The sequence below is a fragment of the Sebastes fasciatus genome, chromosome 1 (genome assembly GCF_043250625.1).
Source record: "Sebastes fasciatus isolate fSebFas1 chromosome 1, fSebFas1.pri, whole genome shotgun sequence".
NCBI classification, from domain to species: Eukaryota; Metazoa; Chordata; class Actinopteri; order Perciformes; family Sebastidae; genus Sebastes; species Sebastes fasciatus.
In genome coordinates, this window is record NC_133795.1 from 28,105,815 (window position 1) to 28,128,649 (window position 22,835).

The 22,835-nt window shown below is 39.6% G+C and overlaps 1 protein-coding gene across 1 annotated transcript; it reads right to left on the reverse strand.

Annotated features, from left to right (window-relative positions):
- Window positions 1-1,469: 1,469 nt before the first annotated feature.
- smarcd1 (SWI/SNF related BAF chromatin remodeling complex subunit D1) lies at window positions 1,470-21,523 on the reverse strand. Its single transcript, XM_074641446.1, has 13 exons — window positions 21,287-21,523; window positions 13,526-13,701; window positions 12,351-12,393; window positions 10,927-11,049; window positions 9,535-9,657; window positions 9,166-9,282; window positions 8,969-9,070; window positions 8,288-8,449; window positions 7,025-7,122; window positions 6,733-6,868; window positions 5,679-5,801; window positions 4,434-4,535; window positions 1,470-2,995 (listed from the first exon to the last, which is right to left on the reverse strand). The coding sequence occupies exons 1-13, from the start codon at window positions 21,482-21,484 to the stop codon at window positions 2,942-2,944; spliced, it is 1,557 nt and encodes a 518-aa protein (XP_074497547.1). The 5' UTR covers window positions 21,485-21,523; the 3' UTR covers window positions 1,470-2,941.
- Between the last annotated feature and the right edge of the window lie 1,312 nt (window positions 21,524-22,835).

Below are 22,835 nucleotides of genomic sequence, written 5' to 3' on the forward strand. Positions count from 1 at the left end.
TCTCTCTATCTCACACACACAAGCAACAGGATAGTTCACTACTCAGATGTGTTGCAGCCTGTTTCATTGAGCTCACAGTGACATATTAAATACTCAAGTTCTCTCCATTTTACAAACTTTAGTCACTGAGGGAGCAATCTGATGATTCAACAGTTAATTGGGTTAGTTAAATTAGTAAATTGGGTTATTGCCTCCTAGGAGCCACACAATCTTATCATAGAGAATAAATGGAAATATTGGTCCCTTTAATGCATTACAAACTAAAGCTGAAATGAAAAGTCGTTAATCGATTGACAGAAAAGTTTGATAACCAATTAAGTTTTTTTTTCAAACACAAATGCCAAACATTTTCTAGGTACAGCTGCTCAAGTGTGACATTCAGTGGTGGAAAGAGGCTACAGTTATTCATCTACTGTACTTGAAGGCTACTTTACTTCACTACATTTCAGAGAGAAATGTACTTTTTAATCCACTACATTTGTCTGACAGCTGTAGTTAAGAATTTGAAATGCACAGTTAAAGATTAAACCAGCAGTCCCCAAATATTATGGGTTGTGACCTCTTCTTTTCTACCCCATTAAACATCTCATGGCCCACCAAGATTTATATTATGAACTTCGAGAGGGGTCTGACCCTGAGGGTGGGAAACACTGAACTGAACTACTCAACTGTATAGATAAAGTACAGCTCGACCTCGAGCAGCTACACCAGCAAAATTATGCTTTTTAACTTTTGATACTTTTAAGGACATTTAGTTATTACTAAGTAGTAATATTAAGTAGGATTTGGAATGATGACTTTTACATGCAATGATGTATTTTAACATTGTTGTACTGATACTTTTGCTCAAGTAAAGAATCTAAGTACTTCTTCCACCACACGTTTTTTGCTGGTTTGTCTTATGTGAGAATAAACTTAATGGGTTAATTGGGAATGTTAGTACCAAACAGCACATCTGAAGGGGCTTATAGGTATCTTTAAGTGGTTAAAAAAATAAATAAAATTAGTTTAATTTAGAAACTAATCAATAATGAAAATAACTGTCCCATAACTATCTGGCCCAATTGTAATCCACAGGAATAAATTAAAGCAGTTTTTCATTATATAGATGTTTAAGGAACAGTGTGTATCATTTAGGGGGATCCATTTTGCAGAAATATAATATTAATAAGTATGTTTTCTTTAGTGTATAATCACCTGAAAATAGGGATCGTTGTGTTTTCGTTACTTTAGAATGAGCCGTTTATATCGACATACAGAGCCGCCATGTTTCTACAGTAGCCCAGAACGGACAAACCAAACACTGACAAATAGGGTCATTCGCGTTTTCACGTTGGCCACCGTAGTTCTCCTACATTCTTGGCACAAGGGAGAAGTTTCATTTGGTTGCAATCTACAACCTCACCGCTAGATGCCACCAGATCCTACACACTGCACCTTTAAATAAAATCACTGACACAGACAGCAGGTACATTTTACATATCCTTTATTATAACATAAGAACATACAGAAAAATAGGTTTGGTCCATGAAAAAGTCTGCAGATTCAAATACTACTACAGTCCCCCAGTGTTGTGTTTTAAACCCCAGAGGTTCCCTCCGCTTGTTTCAAATCATGTACCTGCCCAAACCCACATTAGTGTATTCTTGGAATTCGTTAATTAAATGCACACACGCTGAAGTTTCAGCCAGGACACTCATCTTTACCTTCAACAGGGAAACAACTATTAATCTCAACAAGGTATTGAGCCAGTGTACCAAGAAGCTACGACTCTTAAAATCGTGTTTATGGCTTCTCTGTACATAATCAAAAATACACAAAACTAAAAAGCAGAATATTTAACTTTCACCCGCTTGCAGGCGACATGAATGTCGTGTACATTTCATCCCGCAGAGCAGTGATTCGTCAAACGTGACGTCTTTATGTTGAGGAGAACTAAGTCACTGTGCTCTGACAGCGAGGGCTGATTAATAATATAAATACTGGTTCAACTATCTGAGCGTAGACAAAGAGTTAAGAAAAACATCTGCCAGGATAAGAGATACAATTTTACTTCACATCCATCTTCAGTTTTTTTTCTGCTCAGTATTTACAAAACTATATAGACTAGAGGTACTCATACTAGCTACTTCCTTGATAATCTGTACTAGCTAACAAGACAAGTACTGATATAATACATATTTTTAAAACAAGAATCATTGATAATAACAAAAAAAGAAAAAAGGAAAACTTCATACTAAATGGCACCCTTTAACAAAAGATGTATATTCTGCCATGATTGAGCTTTCAAACGTCTCTCGTACACCGAACTGTGGCACAAACTGTCAAAACAGACCAACGAGAGCTTAAGACAAAGTGACACTTGAACAGCCAATGTGCAGTCAAGTAGCCTGATTGATTATAAACACAATCACAATCAATATCTAACTGAATGGGCGAGCATACGGGGGCCGGGCTGGGAGTGTAAAATGTAAATTTACTTTCCAAAGAGGGGAACAAAGGGCCAAGGCAGAACCAACACATTCCATCTGATTTAAGGTATTTTTAGATTCAGGGACAAAATACATTAAAAGTTGCCCTCTGCTTTTTCATTTGTGTACAATCTGTACTTTTGTGTGGGCACAATGTATCGAAAATTTAAGGAATGCTTCCAGGAAAGGCTTAGACATGCCAGCGAAAATACACTGTAGCTCTGGTGTGAGGACAAAAAACAATTATACAAAAAAAGTAGAAGTAGCAACCAAACTGCAAAAAGTAGTCGAGCTGCAGGGTGAAGATAAAAACAACAAAAGGACATCCTATATAATGGTAAAGCCATCTAGTATCTATGTCTCTCTCTAAGTTTGTCAGAAAACTGTGGGAGGAATTAATTTTGAACATCCCACACGCTCACACATTAGTCGTCTCCGACAGCACAGCACGTCTCTGTGGATAAATCTCTTTAGGTGTTCCTGATGCCGAGCGCCGTCTCCAGCTCCTGTCGCCTCTGCTGAACCTGAAAGACACACAGACGAGATTTAATCAGCAGAAGACAATGCTAGGATAAAAGATCAACAGTGGCCATGATAGAAACAACAAGCGTCTACAGCCACGGTAACATGCTGATTTCAAGAGGATATAATGTTTACGGTGATCATCTTGGTTTAGTGTGTTAGCAGCACTAGAACTGAAATGATTAATCGATTAGTTGATCAATAGAAAAATAATTGGGAACTACTTTGATAATCGATTTACTGTTATAGTCATTTATTCAGCAGAAATATCCAACATCCTCTGGCTCCAGCTTCTCAAATGCTGTTTTTAATGCTGCTTTCATTTGTGGTATATGATAGTAAAATGTAATAATGTTGTTATGAAAAAATAAGCAAGTACTTATGTCAGCTTCGGCTCTAGAAACATTAGGCATTTATCACTATTTTCTGACATTTTATAAAAAGATTAATCTACAAAATAATCAGCAGATTAATCGATTATAAAAACAATTGTTAGATACAGCCTCAGAAAATATCTGCCATTTTATCGGAAAACAGCTAACATTACTGATGACGTTAACATTTTGACTATCACATTTTAACCAACTTTGATGTCCATATACTAAAACAATACAAACTTTAAAGGTGCAGTGTGTAGGATTTTGGCGGCATCTAGTGGTGAGGTTGCACATTCCAACCAACTGAAACTTATCCCGCATGCCAAGCGTGTAGGAGAACTACGGTGGCCATCGCAACAACGTAAATGTCCCTAATCTACAGCTAGTGTTTTTGGTTTGTCCGTTCTGGGCTACTGTAGAAACATGGGATCCGGCTCCGTATTTAGATATAAACAGCTCATTGTAAGGTAACGAAAACACAACCATTTTATTTTCACGCGATTAGACACTAAAGAAAACAGTTATTAATATTATATTCCATTTCTGCCAATAGATCCCCCTAACTGTTAAACACTGTTCCTTTATGTCCAACCAGTTTTTTTATTTGAATATCTTATGGAAAAAAGATTATAGAGAAATTCCAATGGGCTTTTTTTCAATTTTTTTTTACATTTGACAATTACTAAAACATCAACATATTAATAAATAATAAAAGTAATGTTTAGTAAAAGTCCTAATTAGCATTAATAAAGTACAGCCGATCACTACAGTCATTACATTTAATCCTCTGGGTATTATCAATGTCTGAACCAAATTTCAATCCATCAAACAGTGAATATTGAGATATTTCACTCAAACCACCGATATCAACCTCACGGTGGTGCTAGAGGAAAAGTCAGGAGTTCACTAAAGGTGATAGGATTCATCCTCTGGGGAACCATGAATGTTTGTACAAAATTTCATGGGAATTCATCAAAATAGATAATTGAGATAATTAAGTCTTTGGACCAAAGCGGTAGAAATAAAGAAAGACAAAATATAGGAGGAGGAATAAGTTGATTACCTTGGAGTAGAAGTAGCGACAGACTGCCTCCTGAGCCCACGGCTGGTAGTAAAACTCTGCTCTTCGCTCTTCTTCTGGGTTTCCGACCACATCTGTCATGGTCTGTAAACAGAGAAAGACACATTTACACATCCATCAAACACTGACCGTGGCTAAGACATGTCGTCTCAACAGAAACTTCTTTATAAGGTTGACTGCTGCTGTGAAAGCAGACAGTGAGCCTTGAACTGAATTTGTTCAATTTCACAGAGATTTGGCTGAACAAACACTGCAGGTGGGCGACAGCTGGTCAGCAGTTAACCGGCTCACTCAGCGGACAGACGAGAGGCGAGCGCGCATCCAGTCAGACATGTTATTAAATGTCTCACGCTCTATTTTGACTCTGCCCTGCCGTGTCACACCTGAGTGAGCAGCGTGAGCACAATGTCCACGTACTTAATGTAATCTAGTCTTCCACCATTGAGCTAGTTTTAGGAAGTTAAAGTCATAATTCCCTCTCTATTATCTATTTTGTATTGCTGTGAAAACATCTCCTTCAAACAACTGGATTTATTCAACTTTCTCACCAAAAACTAGATTTTACAAGATTACATTTGAACACAATTTTACCTTTGCCCAATACATTTTTTGACTACACACTTAATGAAAAACAATGCAACCTCCGTTAACGTTAGCTCCGCAGAACTGTGCTGCCCAATGGCTGCTAACACCTAAAGTTACTAACTCTCCTCCAGCTGATTTCAACACAGATTTGTTGTTCACAAGGCAGCATTATCAGGGAAAAACTAAAGTGTGTCCCCATGTCGCGTCAATAGTGAGTTAACGACCCCCTTAGCCTCGAGCCCCCCGGTACTTGTGGTACCTGCGGTAATGTAGAAAACATGTACCGTCACTTTTTGAGAATTTTGGCATCAACTTGGTACCAAAGTATCGGATCTCGTGACGTCCCTACTGTCGGTGGACAAACTGATATTGTTTCCTCTTCTTGATGCGATTCTCTCTAACAACTGATAAATATTGAATGAAAATTGCAGCACGCTTAATCTTCTGAATGATTGACACAACTTCTACATATTTATCCCTGAACTTTTACTTGATTTTAACATTTTCTCTTATTCAAAAGCACACGAAAGAAAACATGTTTTTTTGTTTTCAAGCAGAAGCAACATGGTATCTGTAGAGATATTAGACCACAGATTAGTGCCTTGAATTCCTAGAGGATTCAGTTGTGACGGTCGGACTCACCTTGAGGTCTCTGCACTGGGACTGCAGCCAGTCGTTGATAAAGCCCTGAGGATCTCTGGCAAAACTCAACATGAACTCTCTCTGGGTCTTCAGCTGGTTAATGGTCTCAATGGTTTCATGGATCTGAGAAGAATTAAACAGAATGAAGAGAAGGGTCATAAATTTAAAGTAATTAATAACAAGTTAATTAAATGGAATATCTCTGACACAGAAAAAGGGAGAACAGGTGTTTCCTTAATAACCATTTTACATCAAGTATTCTTCAGATCAGCAGTTCCAAAACTGTTTTAAACCACGCAACAGATTTCTGTTTTTTTTTTTTCAGAAGACACTATACATACAGGGAAAACTAAGGCAGGCTCTGCGACAAACTGTTTCTGATATCAGACCGGCAGGAACCGGGCGTATATCATTAATCAACACCAAAATAAAGTCACAAAATGAACGGTGCCTATAAACTATAAACAAGCGCTCTCTATTTACAGTGTTGATTTGTCTCAGAACAAAAGACAATCAAGAGGAATGGCTCTGTGTCTTATCAATATGATAACAACCATCCCAGTCAAGGTAATGACTGCTAGCAGGAGGTCAAGAAGACCTGACTGACCTCATAACTGGCTAGAGAGAAGGCGGTGATTCACAGGCAACGATTTGGGAGAGCGAATATGAGTGAAATTGCCCTCAGCAGGCGCACAAAATGATGGAAAATAAAACGACACGGTGGCTCAATGGAACAGGGGTCCAATATATATATATATATATATTAAAAAAAAATGCTCATTCACATTTAAAGTGAGTGTTAAAAATGGCATTTCCACAGCTACAACAGATGGAAGTTGTCAAAGAATTAAGTGCTATTTCAAACTACTTCACCAAAAAATATATACTTCCTTTCTTTGTGGGACATTTGTTCGAGTGCAAGTTGTTCTACAGTCGGCAGGGATTTAGTAATTTAATTGATCAAAACCCCCCCAAAAAAGGCATAAAAATACCGCAGGAAACAGGAAACACAACTTCCTTTCATGACATAGCGGAGAGGATGAGTCTGTCTAACCTTGTTGTCCAGTCCGGCTATTTCCTGCTGACTGGCTGTGGAGAGCAGGAAGGAGTTCATCTGGGTCTTCAGCGTGTCGTCCACCTCCACATCAATGTCATAGCAAGCAGTCTTCTTTTGGTCATTAGGGTCCACACTATAAAAGAATACAGCACATTTAGTTTTAGCAGTATGTGGACTCGTCACATAGTGGCAGGAGATGAAATTCAGCAGCAAGAGACTACGAAAACACACTATTCACATGTGACTTTTGTCACAAAAGGGACCTTGTACATCACTGTAATGAGGTTACCTGATCACATGGTTGATGATGATGGGCTCTGGGGGCATCAGGAGTGCATGCAAGCGCTGCGGGATCTCAGAGAACTTCATTCGCTGAGTCTCAAAGATCTGCAAAAATGAAACAAACACACTTTAAGTGGCAATAGACAACCTTTTCAACTCACCCCCAATATGTAAGTTAGGGTATGATGTTACTGTTAGCCACTTTCATTGGGAAAGAGTAAGCAACACTGCACAGGACACACTGCATTTTGTTTTTAATAGTTACTTTGATAGTTCCACGGTCCGCCATTTCCGCTGCTGGGGATAGTAACTGTAAAGAAATTACATTGACTCTTTGGTAACTGGGGATAGCTACCGAGGGAAAAAAAGCTTATCCTCTTCCTGTTTTGGTTGTGCAGTCGTTGACACACTTCCTTTGTGCCATAAATCGAGCCTTCATTTTCCCGAGAGATCATACCCAGTGGCAGACAGAATTGCATAGTGAAAGCGAGGCTTATAGGGAACCAATCTAAACGCCAATGGTGTTTCATGGTGTTTCCTCACCTTCAGTATGTAAAGAAAACCCTACAAAGACATTATATAATATCTAGATAAATTGCTTATTTATGAACCACTAACAAACTAAATGTGGGCGGCAATCATGTTTCAGCCTCTAATGTGCGAGTTATTTATTTTATCTATTTAATGTTTATTTTCACAGCAACAAGTATATGCCACCTCTGTCCAAACATCTGCATTAATCCACTGTGTCCTGTTCTGTTATTTTTGTCAGAGGGTGTGTTGCTCTCTCTGCTACTAGAATCTGTTATGACCATTTTTACTGAGTGTGTATATAGAAGAGAAAAAAAAACCCAAACTGAGCTTTTAAATGAATGGCTCTATTCCATCTTTACTGCATTACAAATCACTGTTTTAATTACAAGAAAGTAAGCTAACCAGAACATTTATTTCATACATTAACTTTGTAGGAATTCACTGTTAACTTTGCTCTGTTTATCTTGGCACAGCCGAAAATAATGCACTGGGAAACCAGTCAGTGACCCAGAAAGAAGAGTCTCCATACAAGGACGGAGGGAAGCGTACAGAGACGACATCAAGAGCAGGAATTAACTGTTGATCATTCCAGCTTCATACACCGGCTACAGTTCGTATTCATCAGGTTTAAACAACAGGGAGGCCTCTTTTGGTGTATTATAAAGTAACAAATTGCATCACTAAAGCTTAATGTAGATGTTAAAGTGTATCATGTTTCAAAAAGGACACCACTCACCTGCTGCAGGTATTTGTCACAGTTGATGAACTCGCGCTCATGGGGGTCTTGGAGTTTGTGGGTCTTGACATACTGCCACAGGGCCTGAATGATGACAGGTCTGGTCTGGGTGTGGATACCCAGCATACGAGCCAGCCGGGGGTCCAGCTTGAACTGAGGGGGCTGTTTGGTGCACATAATGACAGATTAAAGCAAAGTGATTCTGCATTAGGTTTGATCGTCTCTAGGGTTGAGCCGGTGCAAAAATGTGCAGACTGGTTTGATATTAACCCAGACACCGGACCGGTATACCGAATTTTACTACACACTTGACTCAGCAGCCGCTCCCGAGTGGAACAGAATGAGACTGAGATAGCCCATGAATGAGAGTGTAGCAACTCCAGTCTAGTAGGTGGTGGTAATGCACCTCTAAGCTGGTTTGCCAACCGCCAATAAACACCAAATAAGAAGCGGAGAGTGAAGCAGCACCACGTTACACGTTGCCTCGTCTATGTTTTTCGGCTAACCTATTTCGTCGGTTTCATTTCAAGCCGGTACATTGGACCAGACCGGCAAAACCGGAAGTCAACCCAACTCTAATCGTTGCTTTTATTTACCTTTTTACTAACTGAACAAATATTTGAAGAGGTCTTCAAAGCAACATTATCAAACCACAGGGCAAACACCCGAACATGTATTTACCTGGTAATCTAGCATCAGCAGGACGGTGCAGCGAACACCAACATCACCGGGCCTCTTAACCTGAAAGCCATCAGTCTCCTGGGTGGTGGCAGTCCTGTGCCACTAAGATGACAAAAAAGACATTTAATTTTAGTATTTGTATATATATTCATACAGATACATAACCTAAATATAAATAATTTAAATACATATCTTACTTCCACAAGGTGATTATCTGGACCATACAGGTCCTTGTCCAACTCAATCACCAGAGACTTGAAGAAAGAGGAGAACTTCCGCTTCTGTTTGGTGGCTTCATACTTGGACACGGCCGTCTGCAAAGCAAGTGTTACAGTTATTGGAAATATGAATGCAAGCCTTACAATATCTGTATAAAATTGGTGTCTTTAATTAAGTGCAATTTCTTCATAGTCTTTGCTCAATGTAGCCCAACAAACGACATTTAAAATTTGTTTGGTTATATTAGCAGTGTTCTGGAATAAATGTAAACTACTGTGTTAAAGCAGTTTAAGTCTTAAATAAATACGGTACACAGAAAAACAATATACGTCAATCGTGAAACCTACATCTTCCAGCAGACGCCCCTCGACACGTAGCTCCCATGATGCAACTGTGCCTTCTCCATCCTCAGCATCTGGCTTTGCGGGGTTAAAGGTGTTTGATATGAAGATCCGAAGCTTTCTCTTTTGCTGGAAAAAAAGAATCGATCAAAAGAAACTTTAAATTGATGTGCGATCATTCACACAACACTGACTTGATATCTACACTGATAATCACTGCATGTCCACAAACTTCTAAACACAACTACCCCTAAAAATCCCACAAGTCAAGTTCTGTTTCATTTGATAAAGTCAATTTTACTCAAAGGAAAGATAAGGTAGATCCGCTGTGACGGTGTGCAGCTTAATTTATGATTCAATCAATGTATTGGTGTGCTGAAGGTGGACACCGAGAGGACGTTCAACTTGCATAGAAATATTAAGTTAATAATAATTATAATAAGTATGTTGTCAACCATACAATATACTATTCTTTTTATCCACTGCCACATAAAAACTGTAAAACCAACAATCTTCAACTTCAAAAATCCACGAGTTAAATCCCAGTTCAACAGCAAGATAACAAAAAAAAACATCTTTACATGGCAAATGTGAAATGTCTGAACTCATTACAGGGCTCGACACTAACGGTTAAAAGTGGTTGCCGCCACAAGGCTGGCAAAAAGGCATCAGCTTTCGGTTGCTAAAATGGAAAATATGGTTGCCATTTTTAGTCACCTTATAATTTGAGTAAAAAAAGATACTATGCAGTTATATGTCATTTTAATAATGAAAATGTGACATGTACACATGTCATGTATATGTTGTACATGCTTTGCAATATAATTCTCCATCCAGCTCAAAGATGCCAGGATGATTTGCTTCCCAAGACTTTCCTTTTTCCAACAAATTTCTGTTTTTTGTTGAGGTTCATCTGGGTTTTTTTGTCAGTTGAAACAATTTCAGCATCCCTTTGTGACATTGACAAGTTGGTCAAACTCTTCCCCCCACAGTCAAACAACTTAATTTGCCTCATCATCTCTAAAACTGATGCCTCTGCGCACGCGAGAAAATGCAGCGTGGTCTGGTTCCGGTTCTGACTGTAACAGCAGTATTTAAATATCACTAATGCAACAAATATTTAAAAATGTATTTACTTTGGTGTGCACATTTGGCTGTCCCTACTTTTTATGTTAAAATGTAGTTGCCACTGATGGCAACCAGGCAACCCTTACAGACAAGCCCTGCACAAGGCTGTAGACATTTTTACAAGCCTTTACTGAATGGCATTACTAATAAATGTCCAGTTATAGGGATGGATGGAGGCCCCGGGGGTTCTGAATGGCTTTGAAATTAATTTCAGGTCTGAACCGGAGTGATTGAGGGATTCCAGGAGTGAAAACTTAATTTGAACCATACCTTAATGGGCCTCTTGAGGGCCTCCTGAATGTCCAGCCTCTTGCGCATGATGGTCTGATCCAGCTTCCTCTCAAAAGCCAGCAGATCCATATAAGCCTGAGACTCTGGGACGAGTTCCCTGATCTGGGACACAACAAAAGACACTGGTGACCACTGGTGCTACATCCAAAAAGTACAACAAACCACACCCGGAGGTGTGTTGGTTTCCCACCTTTTCTCCGTAAAATGGTCTTCAATAACCATTTTGGTAGGCCAGTCATAACTACTTTTGTTGGACGATATATTTTCCCAGAAATACTTGCAATAAATGACATTATTGTAATTTTAAGACCATTTTATACCACTGATATAATGATAATAGCATAATTATGCAAGTACACCCTTTCAAAGACCAGTGAACTTTTTCAGAATATTCAGACATTGGAATGGGAAAAATATTAAAATATTCGAAATAAATAAAAAAATAAAATAAAATCACACAACCAAAACAAAAAATAAAATGAACTCTTGAGCTCTGTTAACAAAAATGTGCAAAGTCTGCGCTGCACCCAAGTCTTGCTTTGGAAAACCCTGCTGTTTATTCTGGCATCATGTTGACCAAAATGTTGGAGACATTTATACGTCAACAAGCACACCTGTAAACACAACAATATCGGGGTCAGCATTAATGACCGAGGCCATGTCCATAATATAGTACGATAAGCCGTTAACAATTATCGTGACAGGCCGTGACATTTTAAGAGCATTTTCGTCAACTTAACTCCGTCTCAGCCATGTGTTTTACATAAATACAAATGTTATATATGACAACAAGCAGATGTAACTGCTCAAACAACTTCTACACATGAACTTGGCACGCTGAACCAGAAGCAAAGCTACAGTTGCTCTGTGACAAGCAGACATAAGATGAATATACTCAAATATGTAGCTGTGCAGCGTCGTGATATGGGGGTTTTAGACTGATGTGGCTTCATTGAATACCACGTATACAATTATAACCAAAGTCAGCATGACTGCAAGAGGAAACATGTCTCATCCAACAATGGGTGTATTTGAAAGCTGTCAGTTTAAATTCAAAAAACAATGTTTAAGAAAACCTTCAAAATGAACCCAATATGATCAATTATAAAGGAAAACTATCAATATTTCTATACAATGAAAATAAGTGTGAATTCGTTAACAACTGTCAGGGTAATATGGACTGACAGCATGCTAATGTTAGAGAGGGGACAACACCTCACTGGGCAAGAGTGAGGCCGCCTAAAACATCAAATAATAATCTCAAGTGCTTACAGCCAGTGCACTCTTAATACCCGTACCTCAAACAGAGCCACCTCAATTAAAATTCAAATGGACAAGCAACTGTAATCTCTCCAACACAATAACGGCCAGGATTAATGGACTGCTGTTTGATTAACACTCACCCTCTGAGGTAGAATTTTATCAGCCATCTTCTTCTTCTTTGTGCTGTAAAAACAAATTATGGAAACAAGATAAGTTTGAGTGCGAGTCGAAGCGGAGCAATGCTGGATTAACATAATCACAATAATTCAGTCCCTGATGTAAAAGGCTAGTGGGACCAGGATCACACAGGTCCAAAAAAACGCAGCAGTGTAGGATACATTTACCGTAATGTGGGCAGTATCATCATCATCGCAAAATTAAATTTAATTTATGAAAATATGAGGCTATCATTATTGTGTGTCTTCTATATGCCTCCAAATATAGTGTGTATTATACGTTTCTCTCGCTAATCAACTTGTATTCTCTCCATCTTTTTTAGCAAAGATGGTAGGTCCATTACATAAATTTCATTTAAATGTCAATAATAGGAGTAGGGCGGCACGGTGTTGCAGTGGTTAGCACTGCCGCTTCACAGCAAGAGGGTCGCAGGTTTGAATCCGGCTTGGGGCCCCTTTTATTTGCATGTTCTCCCAGTTTCAGCGTGGGTTTTCTCTGGGTTCTCCGGCTTCCTCCCACAGGTTAAATGTTGACTCTAAATTGCCCGGAGGCGTGAATGTGAGTGTGAATTGTTGTCTGTCTCTATGTGTATATATTCAACGTACAGAATTAAGGAGCAAATTCTCACATTTGAGCCGCTGCAGCCAGAGGATATTTGGCATTTTTACTCAAGAAGAGATTGAAACAAAACATTGATTATCAAAATAGTTGCCAATTAAATTTCTGTCGTTTCACATTTCAAAGAATCATTCCATCTCAAAACTGCTGTTATACAAGCTTTCTATGTCAGTTTAAAGACATTTAATGAGGCCAGTTTATCTATCAAAGCATTTCTTTGCAAAAAAATAGTTTTTTCTCCATTAAGAAATGTCCCTTTTTCCAATCTGGGATAGGAAAGACAAATTTCCAATATTGGATGGCAGTGATGAAGGTAGTGGACGGGAGCAGGACGGCGTGTCTGAGGAAGAGGGCGGCTGCAGGGCTTAGAGACTTCTGATAACAATCAAAACACCTTTTTAATTTTTTTACAGGCCGATATCCCAATGCCTCTATTACTGATACCTGTTAATATAACAAAGCACATCATTTAAGTATGGCTCTAAATCGTGATCTTCTGTATGAGTGGGGGAAGACTTACTGCTGGTTGCGGTTCTGCTGCTGAACCTGCTGGATCTGTTGGGGGGCGGGCCTCTTGCGAGACGGGTCCATCACGCCAGGCATCACAGGGCGAGACACTGGGCTGTTGCCATATCCTGGGGGTCCCATGGCTGGTCCCTGCGGGGTCATGCGGCTGGATGGAGGCATGCCTGGTCTCTGCATAGAAAACACAGGAACGATGATTTTTACCCCCATAAAATTTCTGAGAGGAGATTTTCTGGGCATTAGTTTTCTATTTCACAAGTCGCTTCCCAGCCATCAAGTCTGCAGTATAGAGCTATTAGACCACCGGCATTGAGGTTTTGCAAATGTCAAACTGTGTATTTTCATTCCCAGGTTTGACTACAGCAATCTGTTCTCTGCACCACAATACTATATGTGTTTTGTATATAAAATTGCAAGGTGTGCTCGTTTAGCAAACTTAGACTCAGGTTTTCCTCTTTATTCCAGTTTAAACAGATTTACTAAAAAAGGAATCAGCAACTATTGTGATAATCGACTGATCGTTTAAAGTTCTTTTTTCAAGGAAAAAATGCCAAATATTTTATGTTTTTTAGCTTCTCAAATGTGAGTATTTGTTGCTTTACCTCGTAAACATAATACTATAAATGGAATATATTTGGACTTTAGACTGTTGCCCTGACAAAATATGGGCAATGCAAAATGTAACAGCCCTTTTTTCACTATTTCCTGATGTTTCGCAGACGATCAATCAAGAAAACCATCTGCATATTAATTGCTAATGAAAATCATTGATGGTTGCAGTTAGGGATGTTAATAATGAACTGTTTAACCGTTAACCGACATTAAGCATTTTATCCGATTAACGCTATCGGTTAAAAGAAATATGAATAATATTATTATATTATTAATTAAAAAGCTGAGCAGCTCGTCACTTTAAGGAGAAAAGCTGGTCCACCTTAAAAGCCCACCTTAAGAGGCGGAGCCGGAGTTGCAGGATACAGGAAGTTGACTCCGGTCTCTCCAGCTCGCTTGAGCGGAGCGGAGTTGTCGTTTCGTAGCATTTATTCACCAACAAATTAACTGTACACACACTGCTACACCTTCGTTCACAGCTATAACGCCACCAACAACCTCACACTCACCAGCGACAAACACACACACGGCCTGTTGGAAACTCGCTAAAGTTACACAAACTACGTGTTGCAGCGGCGAACACGAAGCCTCCGGCAATGCTAGAGCCGCTAACGTAGCACAAATACACACACTGTTCATTGGACACCCACTAAAGTTATGCTGGGCAGACAAAGTATCGTTACGCTGGGCAAACACACAGCGGACAACCTGATAAACTAAGACTTTTACTGGGAAAGTGGCTGCATGTCCACGACATTACACGAAACACCGTGGCTGCTAAGTTAACGTTCCCGGACGGGTGAACTGGGGACTCCCGTCAACGAATATCTGTTGTGTTCCTGCAGCTGACAAATCTTATCAGTAAACGGTTAATAATCGGTTAAGAACATTTTTCAAAATTAGCATCCCTAGTTGCAGTCAGTTGGTAAAAATGTATATAATTTGTTAACACATATCACAGGCGCCCCGATCAACATGTATAAGGTAACACGGACAACACTTCACCAGCCTCCCACTCAAACATGGCCAATAGTGCTGGAGGTACGCTGCTGGTAATTTAACCACAGGACTCCCTGATGGTGGGTGAGATTTAGTCCTGGCACCACACAAATTGCATTTTTTGCAGCTACAATGGCAGATCTGTGGCTAAAACTACAGTGCACTGTATCTTAATTAATGTGTCACTGAATGAAACATCGCAATAAAGAAACTGCAAAACCCTATAATGAAAGGAATCTCTGTATAAACGTACGTATGTGTGTGGCTGTGTCCTTCGCATATCCTGAGAACCGCTCATCTGATTTACTTCACACTTGGCGGATGTATTGCTGGTGTTGAAGTGTAATCTGGGCACTCAACACGTTCAATATTAATAAACTTTGAATAAACAAGCAAACATCACTCAGTGCCGCAGCGGGGCTTCAGGGCCACATCGGACATCTGTGGACGATTGCTACTGGATGCTGGATACACTAACGTTAAAACCAAATACGTCTTCACTTCCCTGGAGTCAACAAGCGATGAGTGTTTCTCGACAACGCTGTAAGCAGCACTTCCGGGAGCCAAGAAATTGGCCCGTTCCGAATGGGCACGTGCTAAGAATGGGAATGGGCATGGGCATGGGCTTGGGACGGCCACGCCCCAAACGGGCACTGTGCTAGTGATTAAAAAAGAGGGAATCAAAGCATGCAAAAAGTAATTCAGAAAACAGAGATACACATCAGTCACAGATGTGAAACACCCTACAGGTTAAGCATTCAGAGGAAACAAGTAAATCCTACTTCAGTGACATCTGTGGACATTGTTGTGCCTCCTGGTGTTCAGATAAGCTAACTGTGGCTGCAAATGAATAATGTCTGTATCTTATATTTACTCTGTGGGCCAATGAGTTGTTGAGCATCCCTAACGCTCAAAAGGCAAGAAGAGCAAAGCATCCTTATTGTAGTAAAGCAACTGTATTTCCAAGGTCAATTTGTAATCAAAGCTTTTGAAGATAAAAGCAGATCAAAGTCTACGATCCTGTCATCCGCTCACTTAAATCAATATGCCTATAGTCTAATGTGATAGTTATGTACGCTTTAGGACAGAAAATTAAATAGATACCACACAGATCAGTGCAGAAATGTCAACGTAAATATGGCAGCAAAATATTAGCAGCACATCTCCTGATGTGAATCTATTAAAACGAAACTAATCAAAACTGATTTTGCACTAGACATTTTCAAGTACAAGAAAATATAGCATAGCTCATAATCAGCATCTCTGTGCTGTTTACAGAAAATATAATATCTGCTTTAAAAAAAAAATCAAATCCACATATTTTGATCTTAAAAGACAAGGTAGCAACAATTTGCATGCCGGCTCTGTCAAACAAGTTAAAACCGAAAACAAACTCCACTTCCAACTCACCAAGCCAAGCGCTAAGAACTCAAACAGGCGACTTCGTGTATTTGACTGCATGACTGCAGGTGAGAAAATCAGATGACAAATCACTGATTGCAGCTTTCCCTCCAGCAGTCAGTCCAGCAAATGAGTGAGATGAAGGCAAAACACACTCTCTCCTCAGCATATGGTGGAGGGTGGAAGGGAGGAAGAGTGACGGACATTGACTTGTCAACATAAAAAGCTGGATGAATGCGCTCTGCCTTTTCCACACAGCGCAGTGTGGGCAGATAGGAACTGCATGTGGATCATTTAGTGCTCTTTACACTATACATCAGAACAACCTTGGTTTACCTGAGAACAGCTCGAGTTCTGCAGTATTCAGAGTATGAAGACTCCTCGACTATGTTGCGAAAGGCTGCTTGTGAGAGTGAATGCAGTCAAGGACGCTGGAGAGAAAAAGATGTAACATCCTTTCACTAAACTATATTTCAGGTTGCCAGTAGCTAGGCAGCAAACACTTCAATTGATGTGGATGATAAATGACATCATCATCTATTAAGATCCAATACAACTAGTACTGAACTGGTAAAACAAATACACTGAGTCAGAGATCGAGATATTAAAGTTATATTCTACCTGGATCCATCATATAGATCTACAGAATGACTTGTGGAAGTAGCAGCATGTATAACAGGGATAACTAGGGCTGTGCCAAATCTCTTTTTTTTTTTTTACATTCCAAGCCTCAAATGAGGTTTTCGAATGACGCTTTTAGGACGTCAACACCCTTTAAAAAATAGTTTTTTTTTGCTATTGTGGTTATGTAAATGTAATTTATGGTGCTTTTAGATTGCCCGTTAAAACAGTTGCGTGCCTCCCTTTGTGCGCGGCAAATAGGCGAGTAAACATTTTTTTGACCGTGGTGAAAATGTTTTTTATGAAAGGTTAATTAATACCAAGGAATATGGATTGAAGCAGAATATTTCATTAAATAAAAACATGTGAATATGGGAAATAATTACATCTTTTTTCAATACATTTCTTAATCATTTATTTGTTTAGATAATTCACTCGGTTAAATTATATTAAGGCTTAAAGTTAGGCATAATTAAGGATAAATCCTGGAATACCGGACAGCGCCATTACAAACGTGACTTTTTCTATATACCGATATGACAGAACAGAGGACTCTAAAAGGAGGAGGCGAGTGCTTTATGGTGAATAACGTTAACATCAGTGCACCCATTGAAGGAGCTGACCTTGTACGACTTCATGTGACAAATAAAGCTACATCGATTGATTGATTTGAAGAAGTCTGTGCTCAAGTTTTTTGGTGAGTGAAATTCTGATGTTAGTCTTATACCGGTACCAACCGGCAATCTGGAGCAACAGTTACGGCCCCCGATCTTCTTCCGCAGTCTTGATTTTCTGACATTTTATAGGCCAAACAATTAATCGATTAAAAAAAAAAGTCAGCGGATAATAAATAAATAATTGTTGGATGCACCCCCATACTCCGATTTTCCTCTGAGACTCATTTTCATTGCACCCTCATGGTTTCCTCCCGGGGGTCACAATTCTCCCGTATTTCTCCCCATTCATGGCAAATTTTCACACCTTTTTTCCTTTTCGTTATCAAAACCTATGTGTGGAACTGAACTGCCCTACTGTTTCCACTGCGACGACAACATCAACTGTTGTTTCCCGGCGGAAAAGAGCAGTTTATGCTCGCGACACAGTTTGCAGTGCCCAGTGAAAAGCTGTTGTGGCGTGGCGCAAGCCATTGGTAATAACGTGTTTCAGAGTGCAGTGGTGCTGTTGTGTCTGAAAAGACCTTCAGTGAGTGAAAGGAGAGAGAAATGGAGAGTACTACGCAAAATAAATACTCAAGCAAGAGCAAATATAAATAAAAAACGGATGAATATTAGTTTATGCCAGAGATTCACACGTCAAGTTCACACCAGAGGGGCGAATTATTCAGTTTTATTTCCTGGGAGTTAAAAGGAAAAATCAAAAGTTCTACATGAAAATGCTGTTGCAGTGTACTTATTATTTTCCCTCTTTTAAAGTCACCAGAATACAGGAAACAAAGTCACTGAAACTCTTATCTTTCTGGGGGGGAGGACCCCCAACTCTCTGGAATCACCTCCCCCAATCTATTAGAGCTGCTGAATCTCTTGTCTGTTTTAAGCGGCTTCTAAAAAACTATAGGCAAGCCTTTCTATAGGCCTCATCCACATGTGTGTTTGTCTGTTTTTTGTTGGATCTATTTCTCATTGTTTCTGTGTTTCATATTGTAATTTTCCCTTGTTTTCATCATTGTTTGATGTTTAATTTGTGTGTGAAGCACTTTGTAACGGTGTGTTTTAAAAGGTGCTATATAAATAAAGCTTTACTTACTTACTTAGTACCACCTGGCTCCACTCATTCTGTTGTGTAACACACTTAACAAGCCAGGTGACACCAAGTTTACCAAAAAGCAGGCGCTGATGTTGCACCTGCAGGGTGTTCTGGCATGCAACGAACAGACTAAACACACAGGGTGCAGACTAGTTTGGTCCTGGTTTGAATCCTCTTTTTTTAAGGTCTCAAGGTTGGCAAGTATGTGCAGCCCTAGTTTGATGACTATAACATATAAGTAACATAGCAAACAATTCAGTGTACCACATAATTTATACATTGTAAACTTAAAATTCGGGCAACAACGTACCACACCATGCATAAAAAAAGTTAACACTCCTGATACGAATGGATGAACACTGACTACACTGAATACATTTCTGATCTTCTGCTATGTTATGAACCATCCACACCTCTCAGGTCATCTGGATCAGGTCTGCTTAGTGTCCCCAGAGTCAGAACTAAACATGCAGAAGCAGCGTTCAGTTTTTAAGCACCAAATATCTGGAACAAGCTCCCAGAAACCTGCAGGACCAACTCCAACTCTGAGATCTTTTAAATCAAAGCTTAAAACGTTCCTGTTTGCTGCTGCCTCTTATTAAACCAGATAATGATCTTATACTGCACTAGAGCTTTTTACTGTGTTTACTGTGTTATATTCTATTTTAGCTTCTATCCTAGGTTTTATTTTTTAGCTTGTTTTTATTTTCTAATCTTTAATGTTTTTATAACTGTTTTAATTATGTCTTAATGTTCTTTTGCACTTTGTCGCAATGTTCTTGAATGTTTATGTAAAGCCCTTTGAATTGCCCTGTTGCTGAAATATACTATACAAATAAAGCTGCCTTGCCACCTGGGTCCACTTATTCTGTTGTGTAACACCTTTACCAGCCAGGTGACACTAAGTTTACCAAAAGCAGGCGCTGATGTCAGAGAACAGACTAAACACACAGGGTGCAGACTAGCTTGGTCCTTTAGTTTGAGCCTCTTCTGTTTGCAGTGATACAAAGTTTGGCTTCGTGCAGCCTGATTCATTCAACAGTGGACCATGGTGGCATGGCAACGGTACTGAACTGTAAGTGAAAAAACAACTTTTTAACATTAAAGGCTCTTTTCATCACGTTGAAATAGGCCTCATCCACATGTGTGTTTGTCTGTTTTTTGTTGGATCCATTTCTCATTGTTTCTGTGTTTCATATTGTAATTGTTCCTTGTTTTCATCATTGTTTGATGTTTAATTTGTGTGTGAAGCACTTTGTAACGGTGTGTTTTAAAAGGTGCTATATAAATAAAGCTTTACTTACTTACTTACTTAGTACCACCTGGCTCCACTTATTCTGTTGTGTAACACACTTTACCAACCAGGTGACACTAAGTTTACCAAAAAGCATGCGCTGGTGTTGCCCCTGCAGGGTGTTCTGGCATGCAACGAACAGACTAAACACACAGGGTGCAGACTAGTTTGGTCCTTTAGTTTGAGCCTCTTCTGTTGCAGTGATACAAAGTTTGGCTTCGTGCAACAGCCTGATTCATTCAACAGTGGACCATGGTGGCATGGCAACGGTACTGAACTGTAAGTGAAAAAACAACTTTTTAACATTAAAAGGCTCTCTTCATCACGTTTTATCATTGTTTGATGTCTCACAAGCACTTTGTAACGATGTGTTTTAAAAGGTGCTGTATAAATAAAGCTTTACTTACTTAGTACCACCTGGCTCCACTTATTCTGTTGTGTAACACACTTTACCAACCAGGTGACACTAAGTTTACCATAAAGCAGGCGCTGAAGTTGCCCCTGCAGGGTGTTCTGGCATGCAACGAACAGACTAAACACACAGGGTGCAGACTAGTTTGAGCCTCTGCTGTTGCACTGATACAAAGTGCAGCCTGATTCATTCAACAGTGGTTGCTCGGTGGCATGGCAACGGTACTGAACTATAAGTGAAAAAACAACTTTTGAACTCAACTAAAGCTTAAACTTTCTAAAGTACGACGTTTAACATTAAAAGCTCTCTTTAACACGTTGTTTAGAAACTACTCAACTCTATTTAATTATCATTTTAGCGAGCAAACTGAGAGAAACACAGTTAGCAGACGTTAGCATGCTGAGCTACCAGGCTCAGTGTTATCGGGCGGGAGTGTTAGCATGTTAGCACATTCAAACTACACACTAACTCTCGGACTCTCTCTAACCGAGCCGGTAAACACGGTTCACACCGGGGTGAACTGCTCTCTGCGGGGCTGTGCAGCTGTGTAGTGAGCCGCGGCGCGCCCCGGTGCTCGGGGGATACCGTTAGCCTCACGGTAACAAAGCCCCGGGAGGAGAGGCTTTGTTCTAGGAGACGGAGAGAGATCTTACCGGGTAGCCGGGCCCGGGCAGCGGGGAGCGGTACATGTGGTTCTGCGCCGCCGCCGACGGAACCATCCGTCCAGAAGGAGTCCCGGGGCCCATGCCTGGTGGTCCTGCGCCCGGTACCGGTGGTCCTGGTCCCATTGCTCCTACACCACCTCCACCACCTCCAGTAGGAGCCGACTGAAACCCCCCTCTGGCCGCCATCTCCTCTCTGAGTGTCGCCGCCGGTGGAGGCAGGGAGATACCGCGAGAACAGAGATCAGAGCGAGAACAGAGCTGGTGGTGACGGTCCATCAGCGACCCCTGCTGGACGGCGGCGGTACTGCATGATAAAACGGTCCAGGGTTATTGGATGTCTAGAAAATAATAAAAATGATAAACTAAAGTAGCAACAAAAAAGGGGAAGGGGAAAAAACTCAATAAATATATTGTTTTAAAAAAAAGAAGCCATAGTCTTATACAAAGGATCTCCCCCCAACCCCAGGAAAAAAAAAAAAACAATAACAAAAAAGGAAGAAAGATCTAAACTAAGTAGTAGTTGAATAAATGAAGAACACATTCAAGCATCAAGTCACCTTACAATATTTTATTGCTACATTACAGCTATGTATAAGTCTGTTCATATGTGTACACTATGTACAGTATATATTATCTTTTCACTCTGCTATATGCACTTTATTTGAACAAACTCAGATCTTCAATCCCACTTGATGAATGTTTTTGAAGCCAAGCATTTTTTAACTTCAAGACTTTAAGACAAAATCTAAGTCAAAATATAAGATAAAAAAATATCATTATAATTAAATTAATAATTTCCACTAGCCTTAAATTAGGCCAACACAAAGCAACATTGAAGCTTTGTGTTGAACATTGAAACATTGAAGATTATTTGACAAGTAATCACGCTTTCCTTAAAAAAGAAACTATAACCAAACTATCTAATGAATTAACCCTCATTATCCTAATTTTGTTTAATACTCAACTCTGATGTAAAATTATGTTATACATACTGTATATGAATTAGTTAAGTTAGTTAACAGGTTTTCTACTACAATATGACTTAACAAAATTATTTTTTCTTTAGAAATGTGGTAAATATGTTCACTGCCTGTAAACCAGTCTGTTCACTGCCTGCTAAAAGCTTGATTTCTGTACAGCAAACCCAAACCAAACAACCCTCTCTGGGTTTGTTGGAGGAGAACCAAGAAGAAGGTTAACCTTTTGTTTGTAATGACACTGCAAACTGGTTTAAAACCAAATGAAACAGCATCTGGAGCTTGCACAGAAAAGTGTAGAAGAAATGTGTACTTCATGTTGGATGTGGGATACAATGAAATAAAAGTGCTAATTTTAACCTGTGCAATTTTATTCAATTCTGAAAGATACCAAACACACACACAACCAAAATGCCTGATAACAGAAACATTATTCTGTGAATATTTGGAGCTTTTATTTTATTCATTTGAATACCTCGAAAGTGCTCCCACTGAATTCCAACTCTCGGCCTCAGTCATCACAAAAAATCCCAGATATTATATTTTCTTTCAACACGGCA